The 25,066-nt window shown below is 37.2% G+C and overlaps 3 protein-coding genes across 6 annotated transcripts; 1 reads left to right on the forward strand and 2 right to left on the reverse strand.

The window, feature by feature from the left end:
• Positions 1 to 427: 427 nt before the first annotated feature.
• LOC141590418 (uncharacterized) lies at positions 428 to 1,054 on the forward strand. The gene has a single exon (XM_074411012.1). It carries the CDS (start codon positions 428 to 430, stop codon positions 1,052 to 1,054), a length of 627 nt encoding a protein of 208 aa, XP_074267113.1.
• A 6,784-nt stretch (positions 1,055 to 7,838) lies between these two features.
• Positions 7,839 to 15,609, reverse strand: LOC141592409 (ethanolamine-phosphate cytidylyltransferase-like). 3 transcript variants are annotated; one of them, XM_074413065.1, is made up of 10 exons: positions 15,332 to 15,609; positions 13,831 to 14,242; positions 13,298 to 13,533; positions 12,757 to 12,920; positions 11,453 to 11,524; positions 10,806 to 10,873; positions 10,018 to 10,138; positions 8,756 to 8,821; positions 8,547 to 8,669; positions 7,839 to 8,327 (listed from the first exon to the last, which is right to left on the reverse strand). In XM_074413065.1, the coding sequence occupies exons 2-10, from the start codon at positions 14,181 to 14,183 to the stop codon at positions 8,256 to 8,258; spliced, it is 1,275 nt and encodes a 424-aa protein (XP_074269166.1). In that variant the 5' UTR covers positions 14,184 to 14,242; positions 15,332 to 15,609; the 3' UTR covers positions 7,839 to 8,255. The 3 variants fall into 3 exon arrangements, with proteins under 3 accessions (XP_074269166.1, XP_074269167.1, XP_074269165.1); XM_074413066.1 differs by having other exon boundaries at positions 13,831 to 14,212; positions 15,332 to 15,474; XM_074413064.1 differs by lacking the exon at positions 15,332 to 15,609 and adding an exon at positions 15,210 to 15,276.
• A 1,762-nt stretch (positions 15,610 to 17,371) lies between these two features.
• LOC141592410 (protein OSB2, chloroplastic-like) lies at positions 17,372 to 21,524 on the reverse strand. 2 transcript variants are annotated; one of them, XM_074413068.1, is made up of 4 exons: positions 21,125 to 21,524; positions 18,205 to 18,323; positions 17,790 to 17,888; positions 17,372 to 17,675 (listed from the first exon to the last, which is right to left on the reverse strand). In XM_074413068.1, exons 1-3 carry the CDS (start codon positions 21,474 to 21,476, stop codon positions 17,820 to 17,822), a joined length of 540 nt encoding a protein of 179 aa, XP_074269169.1. In that variant the 5' UTR covers positions 21,477 to 21,524; the 3' UTR covers positions 17,372 to 17,675; positions 17,790 to 17,819. The 2 variants fall into 2 exon arrangements, with proteins under 2 accessions (XP_074269169.1, XP_074269168.1); XM_074413067.1 differs by having other exon boundaries at positions 18,205 to 18,343; positions 21,133 to 21,521.
• Positions 21,525 to 25,066: the final 3,542 nt, after the last annotated feature.

Below are 25,066 nucleotides of genomic sequence, written 5' to 3' on the forward strand. Positions count from 1 at the left end.
AGCTGCAAGGGCATGGGGCACACTGCTGAGGTATGTAGGAAAGGGACTGGTGCTCAGAAAGTGTGGAAACCAAAGGCTCCTGCACAGAAGGTCCAACAACCTAGACCTGCTCCTCCAAAGCAGCCACAGCCTCAGAAGAAGAGGATGGAGAAACCTCCACAGGCTAAGCCACCAGTTACTCCTGCTCAGCAGATACTTCCAAGGGTTACCTCTCCATTACCTGAGCAGGCAGCACCTGTGGTAACTCAATCAATGCCTAGGAGGTTTATCTCTAAACTGCTGAAAAATGATAATGGACAGAAGAAGGTGATTACTCCTGGTAGCATCTCCTTCATGGAAGCCCTAACTTTGTCTATTCAAAAATCTAAGGTGGCCCGATAGAAAGGGTTCTCAGATGAGAAAGGGAGCTAGCAGACAGACACCGATAATGGTTAATTGTGGGTTTTGGAACATCCGTGGAATGAATAATGTTGACAAACAAAATGAAATAAAGTGGTTTTTAAACCAGAATAAAGTAGGTTTATTTGGGTTATTAGAAACTAAAATTAGGAGTAACACGTGGCTCAAGGTGAAGAATAATATTTGTGAGCATTGGTCCATCTGTACTAATTCTAGTATGCATAAGGGGGGGAGGATATGGGTGATTTGGGACCCTACTTCTTTCTGGGTGGATATTCAGGATATTACTTCTCAGTGTATCCATGTGAAAGTGTTTGATAAAGGAAGGAGGAGTAATTTTTGGATGACTGTGGTCTATGGGATGAATAAAGCAGCTGAGAGAGATCCACTTTGGCAGAAACTGAGACTCTATTGCAAGACCTGTCAGGGGCCTTGGGTAGTGTTTGGAGATTTCAATGCCATTATGGCACCTATTGAGAGAATTGGTGGGGCTGATGTTTCAAATGCTGATATACAGCCTATGTCACAAATGGTTAAGGATTGTGAGTTGCATGAATTGAAAAGTTGTGGTTCATACTACACTTGGAATAACAAGCATGAAGTTGATGGAAAAATTTATAGCAAACTTGATAGGGTGTTACATAATGAGGAATGAATAGCCCAATTCCCATCTAGCTATGCTAATTTCCTACCTGAAGGCTTGTTTGATCACTGCCCTTGCCTTCTGCACTTTGAGGAGACTAGGGAGAGGGGTAAAGCCCCTTTTAAATATTTTAATATGTGGTCAATGGCTGAAGGTTTTATGGACACTGTCACGAAGGGATGGGGAAAGAATGTTCCAGGGACACCTATGTTCAAGGTGGTCTCTAAACTAAAGGGATTGAAGAAGGAGCTGAGACATCTGAATAATGATCAATTCAGTGATATTGAAAACCTCACCAGAATCACTGAATTATCATTACAACATTTCCAGACCAAGCTGAGGGAGGAACCCCTTAATGAGGCCATGTGCCATGCTGAGAAAGCCTGTTCAGAGGAGCTCGAGTTCTTAACTAAAGCTAAACTGCAGTTTCTGAGGCAAAAGTCCAAGGAAGCTTGGTTAAAAGAGGGAGATGACAATACGTCATTTTTCCATGCTAGCATCAAAAGGAGAAGAGCTCATAATAAGGTGTATCAGGTGAAAGATGTAAGGGGAAAACTATGCACCCAGGTTGATGACATCAAAGCTGCTTTTGTGGAGTACTATGAATCTCTTCTGGGCTCCTCAAAACCAGTTGAGCATGTCAAGGTTAATGTTATGAGGCAAGGACCTTGTTTGAATAATTCCCAAGGTCTGAGCTTAATGGCTCCTGTTACTGCCGCAGAGATCAAGGAAGCTATGTTTGCTATTCCTGGTACTAAGGCACCTGGCCCTGATGGCTTCAGCAGTCAATTCTTTAAGGACAGTTGGAGCATTGTGGGCCAGGAGGTGATTGAGGCCATTCAGTCAGTGTTCAAGAGTGGGCAGTTACTTAAGCAATGTAACAATACTGTCATAACTTTGGTTCCTAAGGTTGCTATGCCTGATACTGTGATGCAGTTCAGGCCTATAGCATGCTGCAACACACTCTACAAATGCTTGTCTAAAGTTATCTGCAATAGAATGAGTAATATTCTCCCTGGTATCATCAACCCTTCTCATAGTGCATTCATCAAGGGTAGAGATATTGTAGGGAACATATTAATATGCCAGGATTTGATACGTCTTTACAAAAGAAAAGCATGTTCACCTAGAATGCTGATGAAATTGGATATGCAAAAAGCATATGATTCCATAGAGTGGACTTTTGTGGAAGAAGTGTTAAGAGCTTTGAGGTTCCCTGATAAGATGGTGCAAATTATTATGCAATGCATTAGTACACCTTCTTATTCTATTGCTCTAAATGGAGCAGTATTTGGTTTTTTTAAGAGACAAAGGGGCCTTAGACAGGGGGATCCCCTTTCCCCTCTCATTTTCACCCTTTGTCTTGAGTATCTCAGTAGAATACTTCAAACAGTTCAGAAACATCCTCGGTTCAGATTCCACCCATTATGTAAGAGGATTGGGCTATCTCATCTATGTTTTGCTGATGATTTGATCTTATTTTGCAAAGGAGACCGAGCTTCAATAGAGTTAATGGTGAATGCTTTCAATTTCTTCTCCAAAGCTTCAGGGTTACAGCTGAATAGAGGTAAATCCAACTTTTACTATAATGGTGTAGATGAAGGTCTGGTACAAGAAGTTGAGAGAATTACGGGCATGTGTAGGGGTAAAGTTCCTTTCAGGTATCTTGGGGTTAGTGTCTCCCCCAAGAGGTTATCTATCTTGGATTGCAGTTGCCTTGTGGATAAAGTTGTTGACAGAATACGGGGTCTGGGATCAAAACAGCTTTCTTATGCTGGGAGGGTGGTACTTATACAATCTGTACTTAGTACACTTCACAGCTATTGGGCACGAATTTTTATCCTGCCCAAAATGGTGATCAAGCAGATTGAAGCCATTTGTAGAGATTTTCTCTGGCATGGCAAAGAGACTGGGAGTAGGCCTGCCATGGTGTCTTGGGCTAAGGTTTGCAGAGATGAGAAACATGGAGGATTAGGTATCAAAAACCTTCAACTCTGGAATTGTGCTGCCATAGCTAAGTATGTATGGTGGATTGAGAAGAAAGAAGATCATTTGTGGGTAAAATGGGTCCATGCAATTTATATCAAGGGTGCTATTTGGAAAAATTATGAACCTCCTCTTAATTCCAGCTGGGCATGGCGAAAGATCTGTCAAATTAAAACTCTGATGAAGGACTCGCATCGGTCTCGTAATGTTCAAAGATTCTATTAATTTTGGTTACGATGGTCACGCCAGATACTGACTTTGTTGATTGGTATTCATGGCATCTGAACAGATGGGTGCTACCTAAGCATCGTTTTATCTGTTGGTTGATTGTTCAACAGAGGCTACTAACTCAAGATAGACTGGTGGCTATGGGGATTGCTCAACAGAATGTCTGCTTTCTTTGTGGAATTTCGCCTGAGGATCACAAGCATCTTTTCTTTGAGTGTGTCTACAGTTCTACTCTTTGTAGGATGGTTTCGATTGGTGTTCCGTTCAGATACCATTGGCAAACTGTATACAATGGTGGATAGGGTTGAGGTCTAGGACCCTTACTCAGAAGAAGGTAATTGGAATCATTGTATCATCACTGATGTATCATATCTGGATGGGCCGTAACAAGAGCAGGTTGGATTTGTTTCTGTTACGTCCTGAGAAACTGGTCGAGCAGGTGAAAAGTGATGTTGTCCATAGGTTAAAAAATTGTCGGATTAAGTGTCAAAATGGTCGTATCCTAGCATGGTTGAATGTAATTAGGAGTCATTAAGGAACAAAGGTCCATTGGACTTTGCCTTAGAAGTTGTTTGTATGGAGATTATGATATTTTAATGAAAAGACTTACATTTTCCCAAAAAAAAAGATTTGACCTAATATTATTTACTTGTATAGGGAGTTAATTCGGCCTCCACACAGCTCATAAGCCCATCTTAGCCGAAACCCTAGGTCAAAATATCAAGGAGTAGATTAGGGTTAAGTTTAGATAATTTAACAAACCTTAGGTAGCATGACGACTCATAAGTCGTTTTACTAACCAATAGGATAACGTAAATTATTCACCCTAAACAACCCTTATTTCATCTCTATCATATACACACATGATTTCGAAACATATTTGAAGAATTTTATCTTTTGAAAATTGATTTTAAAACTATTAAAATCGTGCCTTTAAAATGCAACCCAAAGTTATAGTGCAAATGACTACAACTTTAAGTATGGTAAGTAAAGTTATAGGTGAAATAGCTATAACTTTACCTTCCCAATATTACTTCTTAAGATACCGTAATTAGATGAAGTTCTACACTAGCTAATCTTTCTTGAGATTTTCAGTGGTAGGATCATCTTTTTATCTTGATCATAAGCCCTTCATCTTGAGCTTGTTATAGACTTGATCGAGCCTTTTGCTTGAGTGATATTGGGAGCTTTAAGAATCTTCAATGTTATAGCTCAAGCTGCTATAACATTACTTGAACGATACTTCACAAATCTTCAATGTTATAGCCAAGATTGCTATAACATTACTTGCTCAAATTGTAAACTTTAATCAATCTAATAAAGACTAAACAAACGATTACAAGAAAGAGTATATATAATATAAAGTACATACTTGTCATTATCAAAACTAATCATATGGTCCAACACAAACCCTTAATCAAAACTTTAATCTTTCCTTAATCAAATATTAATTACTTTATAGATTAGCTTAGAATTAGTTATTATCAATTGTTTACATTTAGTTTTGGGTTGTTAATTGAAGATTGGTGAAGATTATTCTTCTTTTTAATCAAAGATTGCAACTTTGTCTTCAATATTGGTCTAATCTCTTCTTTATAGTTGTTCATCTTTCAATTGTTTACATATTTGAGTTGTGGAATTAGTTATCTTTGCAAACATGTTTTCCTTTGCTTACTACATGCTAAAGTCTCCATCTTTTACCTTTGTTATTGTAAATATGTGTGAGTAGTGGCTTACTAGGATGGAGGGGGAACTCTTGTAGGATTATATGGGAGGATTAAGGCATGGGAAGAATGAAATTGTTGAATATATGCTTGTTGATTTTATCATGCACATAAGGTGTTTGTGAGAATGCTTAGGTGAGAATTTGATCATTCAATCTATCTTTCTACTTGTTGGTTGAGAGCTTGACTAGTAATTAGGAATCACATGTTAAAATCAAGGGTGGATTAATTAGGTGAGAACTTAATCAACCTTACTTTAGGGGTTAGTCTTACATCGAGAGATCGAGTCTTTCCCTTGCTTATGCTTTCGATTTTGCCTTCCTATGTTCTTGTCCCTTCTTCCTTACTTGAGTGAACCCAACATCTTAGTCTCTTAACCATCGTTCTTATCATCTTAAGCTTTTAATCATTTTCTTTTGTTGTTCTAGTCTAGTACTTTAGTTATCTTTAATCAACCCATTCCCCTTTATCGAACTAAACTAGTAGCTTAGACAAACAATTCTAGAGCCATAATTTCGTCCCTTGGGTTCGACCCTCGCAATACTACAGTGGGCAACCGTACACTTGCGGGGTTATAAGTATAAAATTTGCACAACACTCTTCATCCTCACTTAAGTAATCATCATTAGCATTTAGAGCGGCTTCATCAGCATTTGCCTCACTCTCATTGAACAGATCTGTTATGATTAGCTCATTGAAATCATATGAGGGTTCAGGTATAGCTAGGGAGGATGGTTCAGGTTTGCTATGGTTAGTAGAGATTTGGTTGGATGAAGTTTTAGGAGATTTCAAGACTATTTTTTGGGTTTTTGATGTATTTGTGCTTTTCTGATTGCTTGTCTTAATGCTTTTCTTAGAGTTTTGCGTGTTAATTAAAGCTAAGGTTTCAATTGTGGGTGAAGAAAAAGGTGGTCCCTTCTTTGTGCTATTTATACTGGTACTTCCCCTTTTTTTTTCTAGGGAAAGTAAGACCAAAACCACTCTCCACCAACTGGATTAATTGGGGGGACATCACACCCAGGTATAATGTAACACTCATCAACTCTCTCCTCTAAAACCTTCTTAAAAATAAGAGAAAATTATTTATTACAGCCTTTTATAAACCGCTTTTTGTAAATTACGGCTTTTTTTTTGTTTTGTAAATTACATCCAGAATATCACTTTTCTTCTAAACTTGAGCCAAGTTGAGGATTCCAGTGAATTTTTTAAAAATCTGACCGATATACCCCTTGTCCTATTTTAAAGCTTACCCATATTTTTTTTACCTCTCCTTACCACCTCTCTCAAAAAATTCCCAGACAAGTACACAACACAAAAATCTTATAGATTTCTTACCTCTCCATATTGATATGCTCCCATCTATCTATCTCCTTAAAATTACTACGATTAATCTCAACATCTCTGTTGAAACCTTAAACCCTAATTACCCAGAAATCAATCCAACAACAAAATCAATTCATCACACAAATTACAATTTACAACAACAACAAAAACAGAAACAAAATCAACGGTTGTTGCATCATCAAGAAGCCCAAGTGTATCAATATGGAAAAGAAATATAGACATATTACCAAAATTGAAAAATCTTAATTATTTTCCATTTGGGGAAAATTGATCTACAAAGTATAGAAGAGAGAATGAAGAACACTAATTATTTTTAAGAGAAAATGGAAATAATAGAATTTGATTAAATTAATTAGGGTAGAATTTGAAGAAAATTGGCGAATTGGATTAGGTAAGAATGTTGAAGAAATGGAGAATTAGGAGAGATGATGGAGTTATGAAATATAATGAACATAAGCGATGGACATAAAAGATGAAGATAAGGGTATTTTCGTCAAAAAACATGAACTTAAGTGACAAATTCAAATTTGCATTAATTTTCTACCGCATTAAATCTTTTGGCTGTAATTTCTCATCAAAAGTAATATTTTGGATATAATTTACAAAAAAAAATTATATAATGCTGTAATTTACAAAAAGTGGTTTATAAAAGGTTGTAATCAATAATTTTCTCTAAAAATAATCATAGCATGAGTATCATTCAAAGCCTTTTGCAATCCACTAGTAGAGCTCATGAAAAAAATACCATCCACCTCTCTCTTAAAACCACATTTTTTCTGCTTCCTCAACCATTGTAAACCAACATATCTCATATGGGCCTATACCAACAGTCCTAAATGTACTACCCATATATGAGACCTTCATCACCTCTTTTAAAGCAACCATCAAACCATAATTTCAAGATCACAACCGTCATTTAATTTTGATTTGCCTAATTAAAATAGAAAAGAACATATTGTCTTAAATGAATAAAAACACAACAAATATGAACAACTTAACCTTTTTTGAATCAAAATTAGGGGAAATAAGAGGGTCATTAAATTAGGGTTCTTAGTAATTAGTAATGAATACTCTAAATTAGGATTCTTAGAAATTAAACAAGAGGGTAATCAAATAAATCAAAATTAGGGAAAAAGGGTAATGAGTAAATCCGAATTTAGGGCAATCGAATTAACTTATCCATTGTGCAATCAATTTAGGTCAAAATTGATTAAACTCCGCCTTTAGTTAGGTAATCTACGCATAAGAATGAAGTTGATGAAAGACTAGTAGCAATGAATGAAGGTTGATGAAGGAGTAACAATGGCGTTTGACAGTAAAAGGAAGAGGGAAAGGTAGGAGATAAAAGAAGGTAAAAATGATAGATAGAATGAATTAGGTTAAAATGTTAGGTTAATATCTGTTTTAAGAAAAGAGAATTGGTGGAAACCGGTGGAACCGGTTCCACTAGGTAATAAATGATACATTAGTTGGTAGCAATCTAGTTAAATAATAGTATAGAGTATTTTGAAAAGGACCCCAATAATTCAGAATATTCTCATTAATTAACCCAAGTTATTATTCCATGTGGAGTAAAACAGGAGCAACCAAATGGGTAGCTTTTAAAATACAGAGAAGAATATAATAAAAAAAAATAGGTGGGCAAACGCCTCGATTCGTTGCCAAAAATAAGTACTAGTGTTACAAAAAATTACAGACGGAAAATAACTTGTAATAATACAATAAGAATGGGACTAAGAAGGTAAAGTAAAAGGGGGGGTGGTGATAGGATGAGCACACAAAACAAAAATTCTTCTAACTGATACTTGACGATTTTCCGCATTAATATTAATGAACATCATAGCCAGAGAGGATGATACACGACGGCATCTATCTGCAAAATCTACATGCGACCAGGAAAAGATCTACACATCTAACTAAGACATTCACATTTAGTCCCCAGATATATATGTCTTCTCTTTGTAGTACTTTGTTTCACTTGCCAACTTCTTAGCATTACGTTTCTGCACCTCGAAGATATTAAGAGAGGTTAAATGCATAACACCGAGAATAGCTAGGTGGAGCAATAGCATAGTGCATCCATCACACATGCCAAGACACAGGTGAAAAGTGCTCATGAGGGTGTGGGCACTTTGCACCTGTCTTTAAAGTGCAATGAATCTCTGTTGCACCTTCAAACGTGAGGTGAATTCTCTACAGATGATGAGCAGGAAATATGATACCTTGTAAGCGTCATGATTGTTGATAATTCTATGAGCCACGGAGGATGTAGTTATGTGTTTGGGGCTTTCAAGCATCCTAAACATCTTCATCTTCTTTGGTTCTGCATAAGGATCGGTGTCTTCCTGCAGAACACAACAGTAAAAATAATTTACTCCAGAGAAATTAAGGAAGCTATAGAATCAGTAACAGTAGGATCAACTGTGCTTACAGGAACAAGAGGATTGGCTTCAGACACTGTTCCACGTACCACCAAACAGATATTGAAGGTCTTTATCTGCTTTGCACATTTTTTTAGGGAGGGGCATACAACAAGAGATTTTGATTAGAGTGATATTTCGGAAGGCACATGACTGATGAACACTAGGCACACTATTTTTTACTCCCTCCGTCCCGGTCATTTGTTGTCCTTTTATTTTGGCACAAAGATAAGGAAATCACTAAAACTACCAATTTGCCACCCTTAATTCGTCCTTTCCAGCAGCGAGATACAACCAGCTTTTAGCAAAATAGTGGGGACCAGATTTTAAAACGTGGGGACCATATTTAAAGGAAATCACCTAATGGGAATTTTAGCCAAACATTAATACTCCCCTGAAGTCAAATTTTAAGGGCTAACGTAGCACAATGGTTGATTGTCAAGTCAAGAAATAACAAGGGGTAGTGTAGTCATTTAACACTTTAAAAGTATCTTAAAATAGAAAGGACAACAAATGACTGAGACATCCAAAAAAGGAAAAAGGACAACAAATGACTGGGGCAGAGGGAGTACTAGTCATGCAGTGCACAGATGAGATGAGAGCATATGGCTATGAAGCGCAAGGCACCATGACTGATGCACACTAGGCACACTATTTTTTAAACAAACTTGCACGGGCCACGGAGTACTTTAAAAAAAAAGGAAAAAAAAAGTGCAACCATACCACTTAATTGGGTTTTTAAGAGGGCTAACTTTAAAGGAAGTTAAAGGGCAGGGGGAAAAGAGAAGGGTAGCATAAGGAACCAGAAAAAAAAAATTGAAAATTGCTTCGTATTTGATTGGTGTGCGTTGCTAGTTCCTCCTCATGCAGATGGTGGTCCCTACGTTGTGAGGGAGTAGGCACCACAATGACCTTACAGCGCTTGCTTCAACGAATTTTTAACTAAGGTTCAGTTCCTCCTTAACCGCCATAGTCCATAGGCTATAACTTTTGAGGCGATGAGGAACATTGTTTTCAAATTGCATCCTAATATGAGTAGTAAATACTCTGCTATGGAGAACATATTTGGAAACGGTGACCCTTCATTATACAAAAAAAAATATAATATCAAAAGGAGCCTACAAGTGAGCAGGGAATTCAGTTACTCGTAGTCCTTAAATGGAGTTTTGGTTCAATGAGACTAGTAGACTACAAGAGAAACAATAGTTTAATTGTCTGCCCTGTAAGTCATAGTAGATGAGGGAATCAATTTCAGACAAGGAAGGCCACTAACCAAGTCTTGTGTTACTTCCCATGGTGCGCCCATGATGATTTCATCGACGCATCGACAGCCCAACACACTTAAACAACGTTCGTGTAAGTTCATCAATGGAAATCCTGGACCACGCATCTCACTGCAACAAAAGAAAATGTTACGTTTCTGAAGATACGCTTCTTCAGAGCTATTCAAGCAAAGACATTTCTCTTCGATATTTTTTATTCACAGGGAGTCGCTAGAGGAAAGGATGTAACAACTTCCAGAGTTGTTAGCTAACAATTTTTTGTTCTCTTTCCAACATCTGTGGTCCCTGAAACTGAATTAGAAACAACAATTTGGCCTTACTATTCCTGAAGCTAACTTTTAACCATTTTATTTCACTTTTTGCCGTTAAACTCAATGTTACATATAAAGGGGGCGATATATTTTCAGCGGTTTTCTAGTCTCATATTTCAGTATATCCATGGTTTTAAACCTCAGATTGAGACTAAAGCTCTGAATCAGTCATCACAGTCCAATTGCGTTGTCAATGCGACCAGTACCGTCTCAAAATGCAGTTGCAGTAACCCCTATAACGTGGTTCAGTGTCGCAACTTGGATTTATACCACAGGTATTTCCGTTAACATATGGTCTATACCATGAAGAAAGACTAATTTCACATGATCCAATCCACAATTAGGACATGTACATGGATAGCACAGATAAGCACAAGACAAACTGTGGAATACCATAATGCTATGGATTTCCTTGGTGTAGTATGGAGAATAGGATTAATTTGTATTGTGGATAAGAAACAAAATACCTAACTGTTTGGTCCGTGTAAATACCAACAAGTAAGAAATCTCCAAGCTGTCTGGCAGCTCTAAGTATCTGTACATACATGAGGAAGAAACACCAAGTGCTTTAGAACACCTCACACTGAATATATGTGAGAAAATTATAACAAAAGACAAGATATGAAAGTTGCCACAAATATAAAATTAATTTATAACACTAGAATACTACATAGAAAATGAAATAAGAACATGCAGCTGCCTCCCAATTATTGAGGACAGTAGGACTGTAATTTATCAAGAGCTATGTTACTCGGACTCATTTAGAAGTATAGCGTGGGTCCAAATGCCAAACTCATACCCATGGATGACCGAGTGTCATGTATTGCACACGGGTACGCAAGCTAATATGAAGCTACTACAACACTCAAACCTGACTTGATTTGACTGTAATACAGCATTTCAAACCTCATTCTCAAGAGAGGTGTCTCTATTCATGTGTCTATATAAAAAGAATCCCAAGTTATCAATATTACAGTGATGAACAGGTACATCTCAAATGATGCGAGAACGCGGTCCGGAAACTAAACTTAGTGAACTCTATAAGTATGCAATCTGGTAGTGCTTATAAAGGACAATGAATATCGGAAAAAAGGGAAAAAGGGAAAATGTTGACCTCAACATGGCCAGCATGGAAAAGATCAAATGCTCCATCAATGTACACCACACGTGCGTTTGGTGCAGGCCCCTGCAATTTTAAACAAGAGGATGCAGCAACATCATAAGCAAGGCTAAGAAAAATCAAACGTCACAATTCATTAGGAAAGGAAATTAAAGAAGCCCACCTTAAAAACAAGGCAAAAAGTAACTTTAGTTGTTGTTTATAGACTAAGCAGATTTTGTCAACCCACATGTAATTTATCCAATTACCCTACATATGACCCTTTTAGTTACTAACTTAAAAAAGGAATTAAGGTATATTTTATGTTGATGCACAATAGTTCTTATTTAAAACCGCCTCGCGTAAGTATTTGAGGAAAGAAGGATATGCTAATGTTTTGAGACAACAATACAAACTATGATGGAGTTCCGGAGTGAAAATATTAGATTACACACACAGGCAAATGTCTTCCGTTCTGCTTTACAACATTGAAGGAGAGATCAGCAAGATATTATTGCACACAAGCTATGTCCTAATAACTGGTTCTCTGCAACCTGGCCCTCATATTAATGATCACCAAGCACCCACTACTCAAACATTTTGTGACCTGGAGTCCATTGGACAAAGCTGAGCAAAACTAGACACTAATTCCATCGTCAGGAGTCATGCAGGAAAACCAGTTATGAACTTACGATGTGCCAACGATGAAACATGATCAACTGAGAGTCTGAGAGTGATAGGCTGACAAAAACATCTTGTCATTCAAGATATTAAATAATAGGTTTTAAACCTCCACACAAAAAAAAAGGCTATGTAGTATGTACTCATTGTATCAGGTGACAAATCTGCAGTAGAAAGGATAAATGCTGCTCACTAACCATCCAAGAAGCACCAAAAAATCTCTAACTCAAAAGGCACACATCTATATATGAATCTTTTTGGTGAAAAATGTCCCTTTTTTTAGTGCATCTTCAACCTCAAGGTAAATGTATGCTAGTCTGATAGGTAGGTATGGCAGAGGATAGCGTGCTCAGACCCACTGTATCTGTATATCTGTTCTTATACATTCTAGCCATTTAGGCCCAGGATGGCTCACAGCTCTAAAGGGAAGCTCTTCCTTATCCAATATCATAATGGCACACATTCCTTACAAATTCATTAAGACTTTAAGTTTCCTTAAACCGTTTCTTACCTCTCTGCTGTTCTTTAATCAACAGCATTCCCACCTCTTAACAAAATCAATGTTTCATCTAGTTTGTAAGACAGCAAAAAATTAAAGAGAAAGAAAAAGAAAATAATCTCAAGCCATTGTTTGATACCTTCCCATTCGAGAACTGCACAATGCGTCTGGAGGTAGGTAGAAAATGAGATACATGAACAGCTCCAAGTTTTCTATTCTTAGGCATCTGATTTTTGTCGCACAATTCATTACAAGCTGGATCATTATTTACACTTGTATCACGGACAGTTGAGAGTATTCTTCCTACAATCAAGTAAAGCATCCTGTAACTGATAAGCAAGGATGACAAGATATTGACACTATTATTCATGATGATCAGGTAAATTCAGTTCCCAAGGCAAACCAAGTAGTGCAAGCAACGTATTATATTGGAAGTAATGTCGCTTCACCGTCGAGTTACCAAGAATATAACACATTTTGAGGTGGTACCAACAACATTTTATAATGTAACAACCCACAAAGACCAATTCTAAGGTCAAGTATCATACCGTGATTTAGTACTATGGTACAAAGCTAATACACCCAGTAATCCATGATCAACAATGAGAAAACAAGATAACTCGGGTGTTCTACCAACAGAGCCCAAGTCAAATTTCCAGAAAGCTGGCAAGAAACAGTACCTACAATATCCGTGCTTGAGACTCCTTCTGTGCGTTTAATCTGCTTGTAACGCCCTGCCTTCTTCGCTAACGCATATGCGTCACTGCCATCTGGAAGTAAGCAAGGATCGTCACCATGGATAATGTAATCAATTTTGTACTCATTAAAAAGAGTTTTCATGAATTGCTCTGTGATAGCATAAGGGGCATTTGGAATGACTTCATTGACCCACTTTAACCCACCAACAAGTGCCAACCTACAAGACCACTGGAGTTAGAGAACTGGAAAAAGGTGATAAGCCTAATGAAAAACTGTAAAAGTCAGCATCTAATAAATTGCTATGACCACAGCTCCATTTTTCTGTCATAGGGTTGCTCTAATAACTGCTTAGAAAAAACATGCAATAACAATATTTATATGTTCCTTCCTACCATGACCATATGAACGGAAATGGAGCTTAGACCTCCAGTATCTCAATATACGAGGAAATGGCCATAAACAAAGAACATTATCACAGCCAACTATATATAATTATACAAGATAATACGACTACCTTTCTTCCATAGAAAGAACAGGTGGACCCTTGTTAGCCAGGATTTCTTCATCACTAACAACACCCACAACTAATTCATCTCCTAAAGCCTTGGCCTGCCTCAAAGCATTGGCATGCCCATAATGCATCAAATCAAAACATCCATCCATATATACTCTGACACGCTTCTGCTCACGTGGCTGCTTTTTCAAAATGCCAAAGCCAGGACATAAATAAGGCAGATAATGAACACCAATCCCACCAAAGTAACTTGTCGACAAGCCAAGTAAAGCTGCAGTGATCATTATAGCAGCAAACACATGTGGATAGCAGTAAGCTCCGTCCCAAATCCAACTGTGTCTTTCATATTCCATCTTAACAAAACCCAGATGCCCAAGTGCGCCTGGGATTAATAAGATGATACAGAGCAGAACTGTGACATAAGAATTAATTTTTGATCAGAATTAACTGATATTGGCAGAGAAAATTAATATGGTTTCATTAATAGGCCAAGCAATTATACAAGACTGACAAATTTACTTACAAGGAAACACAATCACTTGCAAGGTACAATGCGTAAAAGCTCAAATGAGGTGACTTAAAAAGGGAACAGAATTACCAATCAGTTACGCTGTGGATTTCTAAGAAACTTTGTGGCTTCAGAATAACACATTACACAGATTTCTAAGAAACTTTGTGGCTTCAGAATTAATTACCGCTATTTTTTTTCTTTTTCTAAATGACCTCAAAAAGAATTACATGTGCTGCGCTATTAAGATTCATCGGCAGTTTCTACAGTTCACAAAAAGTGCAAGGAATACAACAAGTCAACAACAACGGTAATACCCCAATGTTTCGAGGCTCCCTCCGACGCCGGGGTAAGGGAATCAGATGTACGCAACCTTACCCGTACGAAAATGAAACTTGCGTCAAGAATTAAATCAACTATTCAACTTCTCTACGACCTCACAATATAATAAGTGAAATGATTCATACACCATGATTGTAAAACCAAGCAAAATAACTAAGCATCAAGTGACACTTAAGATAGCTAATCAAAAGTAGAAACTTGAAAGAATCAACTGTTGCTTATACATGGCAACAGATAATTAAATGGAGCTGAGTTCTAAGAAATCACTTTTCCTTTCTATGCAACTCGAATCGAGAAGGAATCATCACAATTCTCTGATAACCAAAAACTTCCACTACAGTTTGAGCACTCCAGCTTGGAAGCTCAAATATTCAATCAAAATAATAGACAACCATGATAGTCATGCAGCAAATAAAACTATAATCAACAATTGAAATCAAATTTGCAATAAAAACTACAAAAACAGATCAAATTTTGACATGGGCAAGATCAGATCGATGACAGAAGAGTAAATCAAACTCAAACCCACATAATTTTAGGATCTGTGCATCCCAATTCACATACAAAAACACCAATAACATTGAAAATTTGAATGCAAAATCATGTCAAAACAACAACAAAAACTAAGCTCGTAAAGAATATATTCCTAACCTTTCTTCACTTTTTTTTTGCGCTTGCCGTAAATTCCTCAACTTTTTGATAAAATGGGTATTATAAAGAACCAAGTGGGACGATATAAAAAATGGAAAACAAACAAAAATGAAGTATAAATGTAATGAATTGACGATTGCCGTGATATTTGAGAAGAAAAACGAGTTGTATAATTATAAATATATATGGGTACGTCTCAAGTTGGTCAATAATTTACGTATAAAACTTGCAAATTGTTGAGTTTATGGTCAAAATTAATGCAGGAAAAACACTAAAACAGAAAGATGTTTCCTTTTGTTTACCCTTAAATGTTAAATAGAGCTGGACATTAGCACGGGCTGATCCGGTCCGGACCCGGCCCGCCCTAGCCCGTTATTTTATGCAGCCTGGCCTGAACTGGCCCGGCACGGCCTTAGCCCGGTGTTAACCCTGGCCTGGCAAAATTCCAGCCCGGCCCGGCCTTGGCCCGCCAGTTTAGCAAAAAAAAAAAAAAAAAAAAAAAATGGTAAGGCCCGCTAGCTCGACCCAGCCTTAGCCCGCCTCTGGTCCTGACCCGGGTCAAGCATATCCCCCCAAACCAACCAACGTCCCCTCCCTCCCTGGCCTGGCCCGGTTTTTGGAGCCGGGGCCCGAGAGTCTACCCTTAAATAATTATACGGAGTAGTAAAGATTGTTTGCTTTTGTGATACTCTATTGTTGAGGTAATTAATTAATGAAATAATCCCTCACATCCAAACCCGAGTACAGATCTACCCTTAAATAATTATAAGGAGTAAAAAAGATTGTTTGCTTTTGTGATACTCTATTGTTGAGGTAATTAATTAATGAAATATAATTTTAAAAAGACTAAAGAAAGTGATGATGAGTACGATTGAGAAAAAAATATCTGAAGTTTTGGACCATGTACTACTTTGGAGGAGGGTCAACGTAGGTTGGATGCCCAATAACCACATATATTTTTTATTAAAAAATTACTCGTATTATTATTCGTTATGTTTTTTCATCCTTTGGGATGAGTGAAGAGATTGAAAGTCAGTGGCTACTCGGTTCGTAAAAGTAGAACATGAATGTTTAAATTGATCACGAATCTCTTACTCCCACCCTCCTAGTCATTTAGGGTGTGTTTGGTTGGAGCGTGGAGGGAATGAGTTTGAAATCTTATTGTGGAGAGATTTTGATTTGTCTTGGAGGAGGAAAATGGATCCTCCAAATCTCTCCCTCCATTTCCCTTGGTATCCGGATTTTAAATCTCTACTCTCCCTCCCTTTCTTTTCCTCCAAATCACTCAATCCAAACACAGTTTGGTTTTTCACGTGGATATGAGTTTGGAATGTAAATCATAATATCGGAAGGGACGTGAATATGGCGATGGATGGGTGGGGTTAGGTTTGGACATTCCTATCTTGGTAGATGTCATTTCGGAAATAATTTATTCGACACAAAACAATAATTATTTTATTTTCAAACATTATTCTAAAAGAAGATTCCTAATAGAACGATTTTTACATGTAAAATTGTCAACCAATTACGTCTATATATCAATAAGATTTGTTGCCATTCTCTCTAGAATAACAAACGGGTTTTCTAATAATGTTTTATGAAACTGCTTCATATAAGTATTTGTTTTTCTATAATGAGATACGAGTATGCACTTTTTATTGCCATTCACAATGCAAGCGTTTGGTCTCATGAAGGCTGGCCGGTCCTTTGTAGACTGATTCATCTTTACACAATGTAAGCGTTTGGTCTCATGAAGGCTGGCCGGTCCTTTGTAGACTGATTCATCTTTACACCAGCCAACCACTGCTGGTCTAAGCCGATTCTAGAAGCCAGTTGGATAGTAGTAGTACACCAAACCTACACAAGTTTTCTTGATTATGTATGAATCCTTATGCAGGAAGATATTTCAACATAGATGATTGATGACTGTATTCCCTGGGAGAAAATTTTGTCCCAGTTCCAGTGAGTAGGTACTTGAACAGATATAATACTCGGATTCCGTCTTGTTTTCATATCACAGTATCAAAATTTGGCAGCGAGTAACAGGAACGATTGTTCACATCTTATTATGGTATGGTTGGGAAAATATACATGATTGTTCCTGGTTTAATACTCAAAAATACAAGGAGTGACATACAGGCAAACAGCATTAAGTTCTCGGCCGCAAGACCGGTATCATCTGGATTAGGTGCCGCATATGATTTACGACTGTCAGATCCTACTATCCCTCTACCTGTCAATAGTGACTGCCTCTCATCTATAGCCAGACTCAGGTTGAGGGGAGATTGCAACCCTTTCTCTAAGGCATGCTAAGATTATCAGTGCTTGAAGTCCGTTCGGTTACCTGGAAAAATGAAAAGGGAAGGGGGGGATCCAAAAACTCCATTAATTCCCCGTAAGATCTTTTAAATTACCAGATAACAAAATTAGAAGAAGAACAAAGAGAGAGATGTATTACCATCAGAGATTCAGAGTTAAGAAAATGATTTCAGCGTCTAAAGAATCTCTTCTCCATACGATCAAGTCCACGAACAAAATGAACATCATGGACTAGAACCTGGAATTTTGACACAAAGACAGGAGTAAAAGGGAAGCATTAAAAAATAGCTGAACACTCAAGAGCTATTATTATTGACACACATCGACTATAATTGGTTGTATCAATGGTATTTAATACAAAAAATCACATTCCCTCTGACAACAAGCTTTCTGAAATTTTCGAGATAAACGACATTCTCAAATTTTTGAGATTAACATGGGGGGAGAACATGGCTAATAAGAGCCATACAATATCTAAACATTTAGGGACGGGTTACTTTAATTGTTTAAGAATGTCGGACAAATATTGATGAAGACGGGTCAACATACAATACCTGGAAATTGGCTTGGTTATTTGCAAAACTGATTGGCACTGGCTCTGGACTCAAGTGTCCATCTATGTGCACCACGTCATTTTCCTTCAAATGCATCATAGCAGTATATGCCAAGTCACCTTGAAATATTACAGGCATCCTATTAAGAAAAGGGTTTTGTAAACAAAAAATCAGTTCGTATTGCACTTGCGTAGTAGTTAGAAGATAATAAACTCATTGAAGAACAAGCAAATGTTCATCCAACATGTTAGTAGATAGTAGCAGAAGAAAAAGGTTACCCTATCATATTTTACCCACAAACAGTAACATTTCACAGTATACCACCAAACTTAACTACCATGAAATATCTTATCCAATGTGTCGAGAACAGAAGAGTTGGGCAGGGGGCCAATAATCATATTCAATGTTTTACAAGGGCAGAAAATATAAGATCAGAGCTATCACAACATCAAATCATGAATGCTTCTCATTTTATCTTTATCATGATTCATAACCTTTCATAGTAATAGAACGCTCAACTTCAAACCCAATGGTATCTGCATCACTGGTGCGTTGTTAATTTACAAAAACAGAAAGTGGCCTCAGTTGCAGGATTTGGTAAACAATATACTTAAACAAAGTTAGAGACGCTAGAAGTAACCATAGTTATCCCCGATGTAAATAAAAGGAGTCTAAGGGTGTGTTTGGATTGAGGGATTTGGAGGGAAAGGGAGGTGAGGGAATTAGAAGGATGAGAAATCCATTGTTTGGTTAGCAAGATGAAGGTAGAGGGATTTGGAGGGGAGGGAAATTGGATCCCTCCATTTTCCTCCTACAAGGCAAATTATTTCCCCACCAACATAGACAAAATTTGGAGGGAAAATCATCTCCTCCATTCTCCCTTCTCTCCCCTCCCCTTCCTTTCTCTTCCCTCCTTCCCCCTCCCCTTCCTTTCCTCCCAAATCTGTTTGGATATGAGGATTTGGAGGGAAAGAGAGGGGAGGGAAAGGAAGGGATGATAAATCCTTTGTTTGGTTAGCAAAATGGAGGTGGAGGGATTTTGAAGGGAGGGAAAATGAATCCCTCCACTTCCCCCCTCCAAGCCAAATTATTTCCTCTCCAATAAAGGCAAGATTTGGAGGGAAAATGACCTCCTCCATTCTCCCTCCCCTTCCCTTCCATCCCTTTCTCTTCCCTCCTTCTCCCTCCCCTTCTTTTCTCTCCACTTTTGTTATCCAAACACACCCTAAGGGTGTGTTTGAATTGAGTGATTTGGAGGGAAAAGAAAGGGAGGGAGAGTAAGGGATTTAAAATCCTTTGTTTGGATAGCAAATGAGGGTGGAGGGAAATGGAGGGGGAGAGATTTGGAGGGATTCAATTTCCCTCCTCCAAGGGATAGGCGGAGGGAAATTGGGAATGTTGACTGTTGGAGGGGAAATAATTTGGCTTGGAGGAGGGAAATGGAGGGATTCATTTTCCCTTCCCTCCAAATCCTTCCACCTCCATTTTGCTAACCAAACAAAGGATTTCTCATCCCTCCAAATACCTCCCCCTCCCCTTTCCCTCCAAATCTCTCCATCTAAACACACCCTAAGGGTGCGCTTGGATAGCAAAAGTTGAGGGAAAGGGAGACGGAGGGAAGGGAAGGGAAACGGGAGTGGGTGTTTGGATACAATTTCCCTCCAAATCTTGCCTATTATGGAGATATTTTAATTTGCTTTGGAGAGAAAATGGATCCCTCCAAATCACTCCCCCTCAATTTCCCTCCACCCTTATTTGTTATCCAAACAAGGGAATTTAAATCCCCTACTCTCCCTCCATTTCCTTTCCCTCCAAATCCCTCAATCCAAACACACTCTAAATGCTAGTCGTTCGCATTAAAGCTGAATTCATCAGCAATCTTCACATCCAAAGAACACTTCAATTCTTTCTACAAGTCCAGGAAGTTATCTCGTTTACTTCCTATGTCTCGCATAACAAAACCAAAAGTTTGTCATAAAGCACCTCACTAAGAAAGGTCAACAGAATCTACAAAAACAACACTACATTTCATGGCTTAAAGGTAATAGTGAACTTTGCTTGGCATAAAGCTCTTTCATCTAATTCCCTAACTATTTCAACAGGTGCAGACTACTTGTTACTAATATGTCGGAGATTCCATTCATCTCTAATGAAGCTGTAAGGCCTTTGGACACTTATTCGAATCAGCCCATTATATTTAAAATCACGGAACTTTCCATATCTAATTTGAATTTCTTCATTTTACTGAAACGCAAAAGACTAGGTTAGTTGACAGGAACACACAAATCTAGATAACCAACACTTAGGGTTTGTTTCCATAATATAAGAGGAAATTCCCCTCCTTTTCATTTCAAATCCCTCCATCGAAACAAAGGATTAATCCCTCCTTTTTATTTTTTACCCATTCTGTCTTAAGATTTGGCCGCAATCACCAAAATGGGTGTTAAAATTTAGTATCAATTAGAACTGAAGGCCTCATAGCACAATACGTCAACGACAGCTATTATCACTTATGAGCAACAAGCTCAGTCTGAAAATACCACCATTGCACTCATGCCCTTCTTGTAATATAATATATTTTTGAATCTCTATTATCTCTGTCAAATTCACTACATGGGATCTACAAAGTATCCATCCAATACAGATAGTCTCAAAGCAAAACCACCTCCTCCAATTTCAATACCTCGACGAGCATCTTTACACATTGCACCCCATAACTGCAATGCTAATACACTTTGTGTGCAGTTCATAATCACAGCACTCTTAAGTCTTCAGGTAATTCAATATCAAAACTCAAACAAACAAAATTCTATATGAACACTAAAATTAAGCATCAAACAATCCTACATAATACAACAAATTAGATAAAAAATTCAAAACTTAAAAAAAATTAACAGACTATGAATTAATTGAGTAATACATATATACCCAAGAGGAAGCGAATTAGAGGATTTCTGTTGTTGAGAAATAAGAGTGGCAGCCCAAGATTTGCCATTAACACAAGTTAAGAATTTGATAGGCATTTGAATGGTGCCAATCAAATTAACCCAATTTGCAACTTTTGATTGGTAAGGAATTTGGCTTGGTTTTGATAAAGTTTTCATCTTTGTTATTTCAATTTCATGATTTTGATCAATATGAGATTGAAGATTGGGATGTTGTTCATTGGTGGAGAAAGAGGGTAGAGAAAATGGGTAGATACGATTTGGAGTTGGGGAATTCAGGAAGTTTGGGGTTTTAGAGACGGTTCTAAACAAGTTCTTCATCATCATGCTTTTTCTCAGCTGTCCGTCCACTCCCTTCTTTGGCAAACAGGTAATCAAGGCTTGGCAAACGGGTCACCGGGTTTGGCTAGGGTTGAGTCCGTTTCAGTTGGGTCATTTCGTGTTTGTGCACAAAGCAGAAAATGACATGAACACTAAAGATAGAGATTCGTTCCTCTTAGTATTTCGTGGTTAGAATGACTTTCGAATGCCCACGAACACGGATGGATGTTCATAGAGATACGAGTAAGGGGTGAGGGTACATATTGAGAAGTTTTTTAATCGAACACCCAAACCCGCCCGTTCTCTAACGACCTCTACTAATCGATTAAGGTTTAATAGTTTCAATTAATTTTATTGATATTATGCATGCTATGCAACAAACAATGTTTTGAACCTAACATGTGAGAATTAACTATGTCGGCTGAATTACACAAGCAAATTAAAGAGTCGAAGTTGGAATTTAGAACGATTTACATGTGAATGATAAGTGAACAACATTATGTTATTACAAACAACTGTTATATACATTGTACGCATGCGAATGAAGAAAAAGAATTGAAAGAGAAATTAAATGAAAAAAGTGTTAAAATATAGTAATACAGTTAATACGTACACGGGTAACGAGATCATAAACGATAATAGTCTATTAATATTACTTATACAACTTAAGTTCGGACAGAAAAGAGACTGGAGGCAAAAACATGCTAAAAATAGATGCATCATTGAGAAGAGGCACATAGGCTTATTCGTCATCTCTTAAGGTGGTTCTGACTGTGGAAGTTAGACCAGTCAGATTAGTTACGTTAATTGATTTACGAAAGCGGTTTTGATTACAGTTTATTTACAAGACCAGGACGATTAAGAAAAGAGGAAAATAAAAAATAAAGCCTAAGAAATGAATGCGAAAAGATCGACCTTTAAGCATTTAATATCGATTATCAAGGATTAAAGGAGCTAATAAATTGAATTGAATAAAAAAAGAAAGAATTAAATAGACTTGAAATCGAATTAAAAGATGAAAACTTAGATTAGACCTTGTAAATATTGTTTATTAGATATCTAAAATAAGGACAATCGACTTGAACAAACCAACTAACATTAATTATTAATGATTTAAATCGAATAAAGATGGAAAAAAATTATTATAAATGAATTTTAAACTTTACAAAGGAAGTATAAAAGTAAAAGTTTAAAATGAAACAACCTTGGATCTATGAAAATCCTCGGGTGAGCGATAATCAAGCATGTGAATCGAGGCAAAAACTCAAAAAGGAAGGACGAGCACGACAACTAGATACCAAGAAAGGGCACACCATGTCGTGCGTTCTATCTTAGTGACGCACCTACTTGTGCGTTCTTTCTTAATATTTAGCAGACTCGTGTGTTTTATTAAGACTTGGATCTAGTGATTATGAAACCATAAAGATTGGTTTTGAAACGTAATGTATATAATGTGAAAATAATGGCATAAGAACAATAAAACAAGAATAAAATGGGTTGATAACACCCTCAAACTTACATGTTAGTGTTGCGATGTTTAACTAAGTCGGTTTTTAGTGGTAACTCGTAATTATGTGGAGAGTGCTCTTAAAACTAATCAAGGATTAAAGAAACTAGATTTAAAGGTGCAAATTAAGGTGTCATTAGGCGGCTTGTGAAAGGTGCAAACTAAGGTGTCTACTTTAATTTGGGTATCGCGTGTAGGGAAACTGTGATTATTAATAAACCTAAATATTTTACCGGAGTAAGTGTTAGATCGTAAGCACTCGTATTATTGAGACTGATATTAAATATTTTCAAATATGTGTGATGAACAATATGATATTTTCGATCACATAGGGAGTAGTGGTTTGACAAGTAGGGTTACTAGTCACATCCTTTTTATATATTTTTCTTTGAAAGGTATATTATAATTGAAGGTAAATAATTTTTTTTTGTCATTGTAAAATATTGAGCCACTGAAATTTATTTTTATCAAAATTTAAGGTAAACTTTAGCACATTATATTTTGGTAAGGTTGTGTATGTTCTTAGTAGGTAGTTAAACAAAATGGTCGTATATTTCTTCAATGACGATTGCGTACTGTTAATTTGAAAAGGTTAACAAACTAGTGCTCCAAAACACAGTGCATACTTATCATAGCTAATGGAGACATTAATAAATACGGCGAAATAATTGTTTTATTAGGCAAGACTATGCATTTTAAGGTAAATTTTGTATTTTGTAGTTTTAATTCTCATAATTGTTTTAGGCCCAAAGCCCGGCATGACTCATGCCCCAGCTAGCTTCAGAACGGGTTTTGGGTCTACCAAATAAGCCAATGTAATTCAGTAATTATCGGTCAAGCTTAACCGATATATATGGGACACTTTATAGGTCTTAGTCTAACCAAAAATTGGTCTTCCCTAACTCGGGACTTACTATTATTTTATATGTAGGGGTGTTCATAAAAAATCGAACCGTAAAAACCGCATGTTTTTTAGGTTCGGTTCACCAAACCGAATCGCCTTTAACGGTTCGGTTAATCGAACCTGTTAATGTTGAGTGTGAGCGGTTCGGTTTTGGATCGCTAAAAAAATACATGGTGAACCGAACTGAACCGGGTAAACATACTTTTAAAAAAAACATGTTGACTAAAAACGGGGGATTTTTGTTTGCTTTGACAGTAATGCCCTCATAATTTTATTTCCTGTTCTAATGTTTAATGCAATTAATTAATCTCAATGACAAATATATGCGTTTAAAGATGTAGACGGGTCAAATAATCTCATTTTTGCATGAATAATAACTCTCATCATTCTACTTGTTGTTTGTCTTATTATGTAAGTGGTCACTATCTTATTTGGTCACATGTGGCCTGTGGGGCATACATAAAATTTATCTTGTCCTCTTTCTCGTAATTGCCAATAGACTTGTAAGGCCGTAAAATGGCCAAATGGGTTATTCGAGCGGGTTACGGATTCAATTATTTTGGATTTGGGTAAAATATGGGTTTAGTCTATTTTAGGTTTGTAAAATACGTGTTTATAAGGACCGGATTTATAGGGGTTTTAGGGTCGACTTAATAGGGTCAGAAATGAGTTAAATATGAGTGTTTGTACTTTAGCGATGTAATTAGTTACTTTGTATTTAATTATAAAAATCCTAAATACTTTGATGAAAATGGTGATTTTAGCAAAATGACCCACAAGTCGGGTCTAATATGAGTCGTATCCCCCCCTATATAAAAGTGAGCAACCCTCACTACTATTCCTAATGAATAGTAGGTGAACATTCAACTAATTGGGCGGGTGTGGTTGTGTGTCGCAGACTGGTGAAGGTTGATTTGGTGTAATGGCCCATTTTACTTCTGTAGATACCTCATTTCTGCACCTCCCGCCAAACACCCGGTGATGATTGGGCCGCATGTTTGGTACGCGGAACGATTTATGACAGTCCGTAAGTTTAACGTCAAGTGATATCTCAAATATTTGTGTCTACCCCTTGTTGTCATCTACGCGCCGATACGGTCGTTTTGACAGTAATTAGAGTTCATTTGGTGTCCGGATCAAAAACTGCTTCATTTTCTAATAAACCGTTTAAAATACCGAGTCAGA

The sequence above is a fragment of the Silene latifolia genome, chromosome 7, assembly GCF_048544455.1.
Source record: "Silene latifolia isolate original U9 population chromosome 7, ASM4854445v1, whole genome shotgun sequence".
Lineage (NCBI taxonomy): Eukaryota > Viridiplantae > Streptophyta > Magnoliopsida > Caryophyllales > Caryophyllaceae > Silene > Silene latifolia.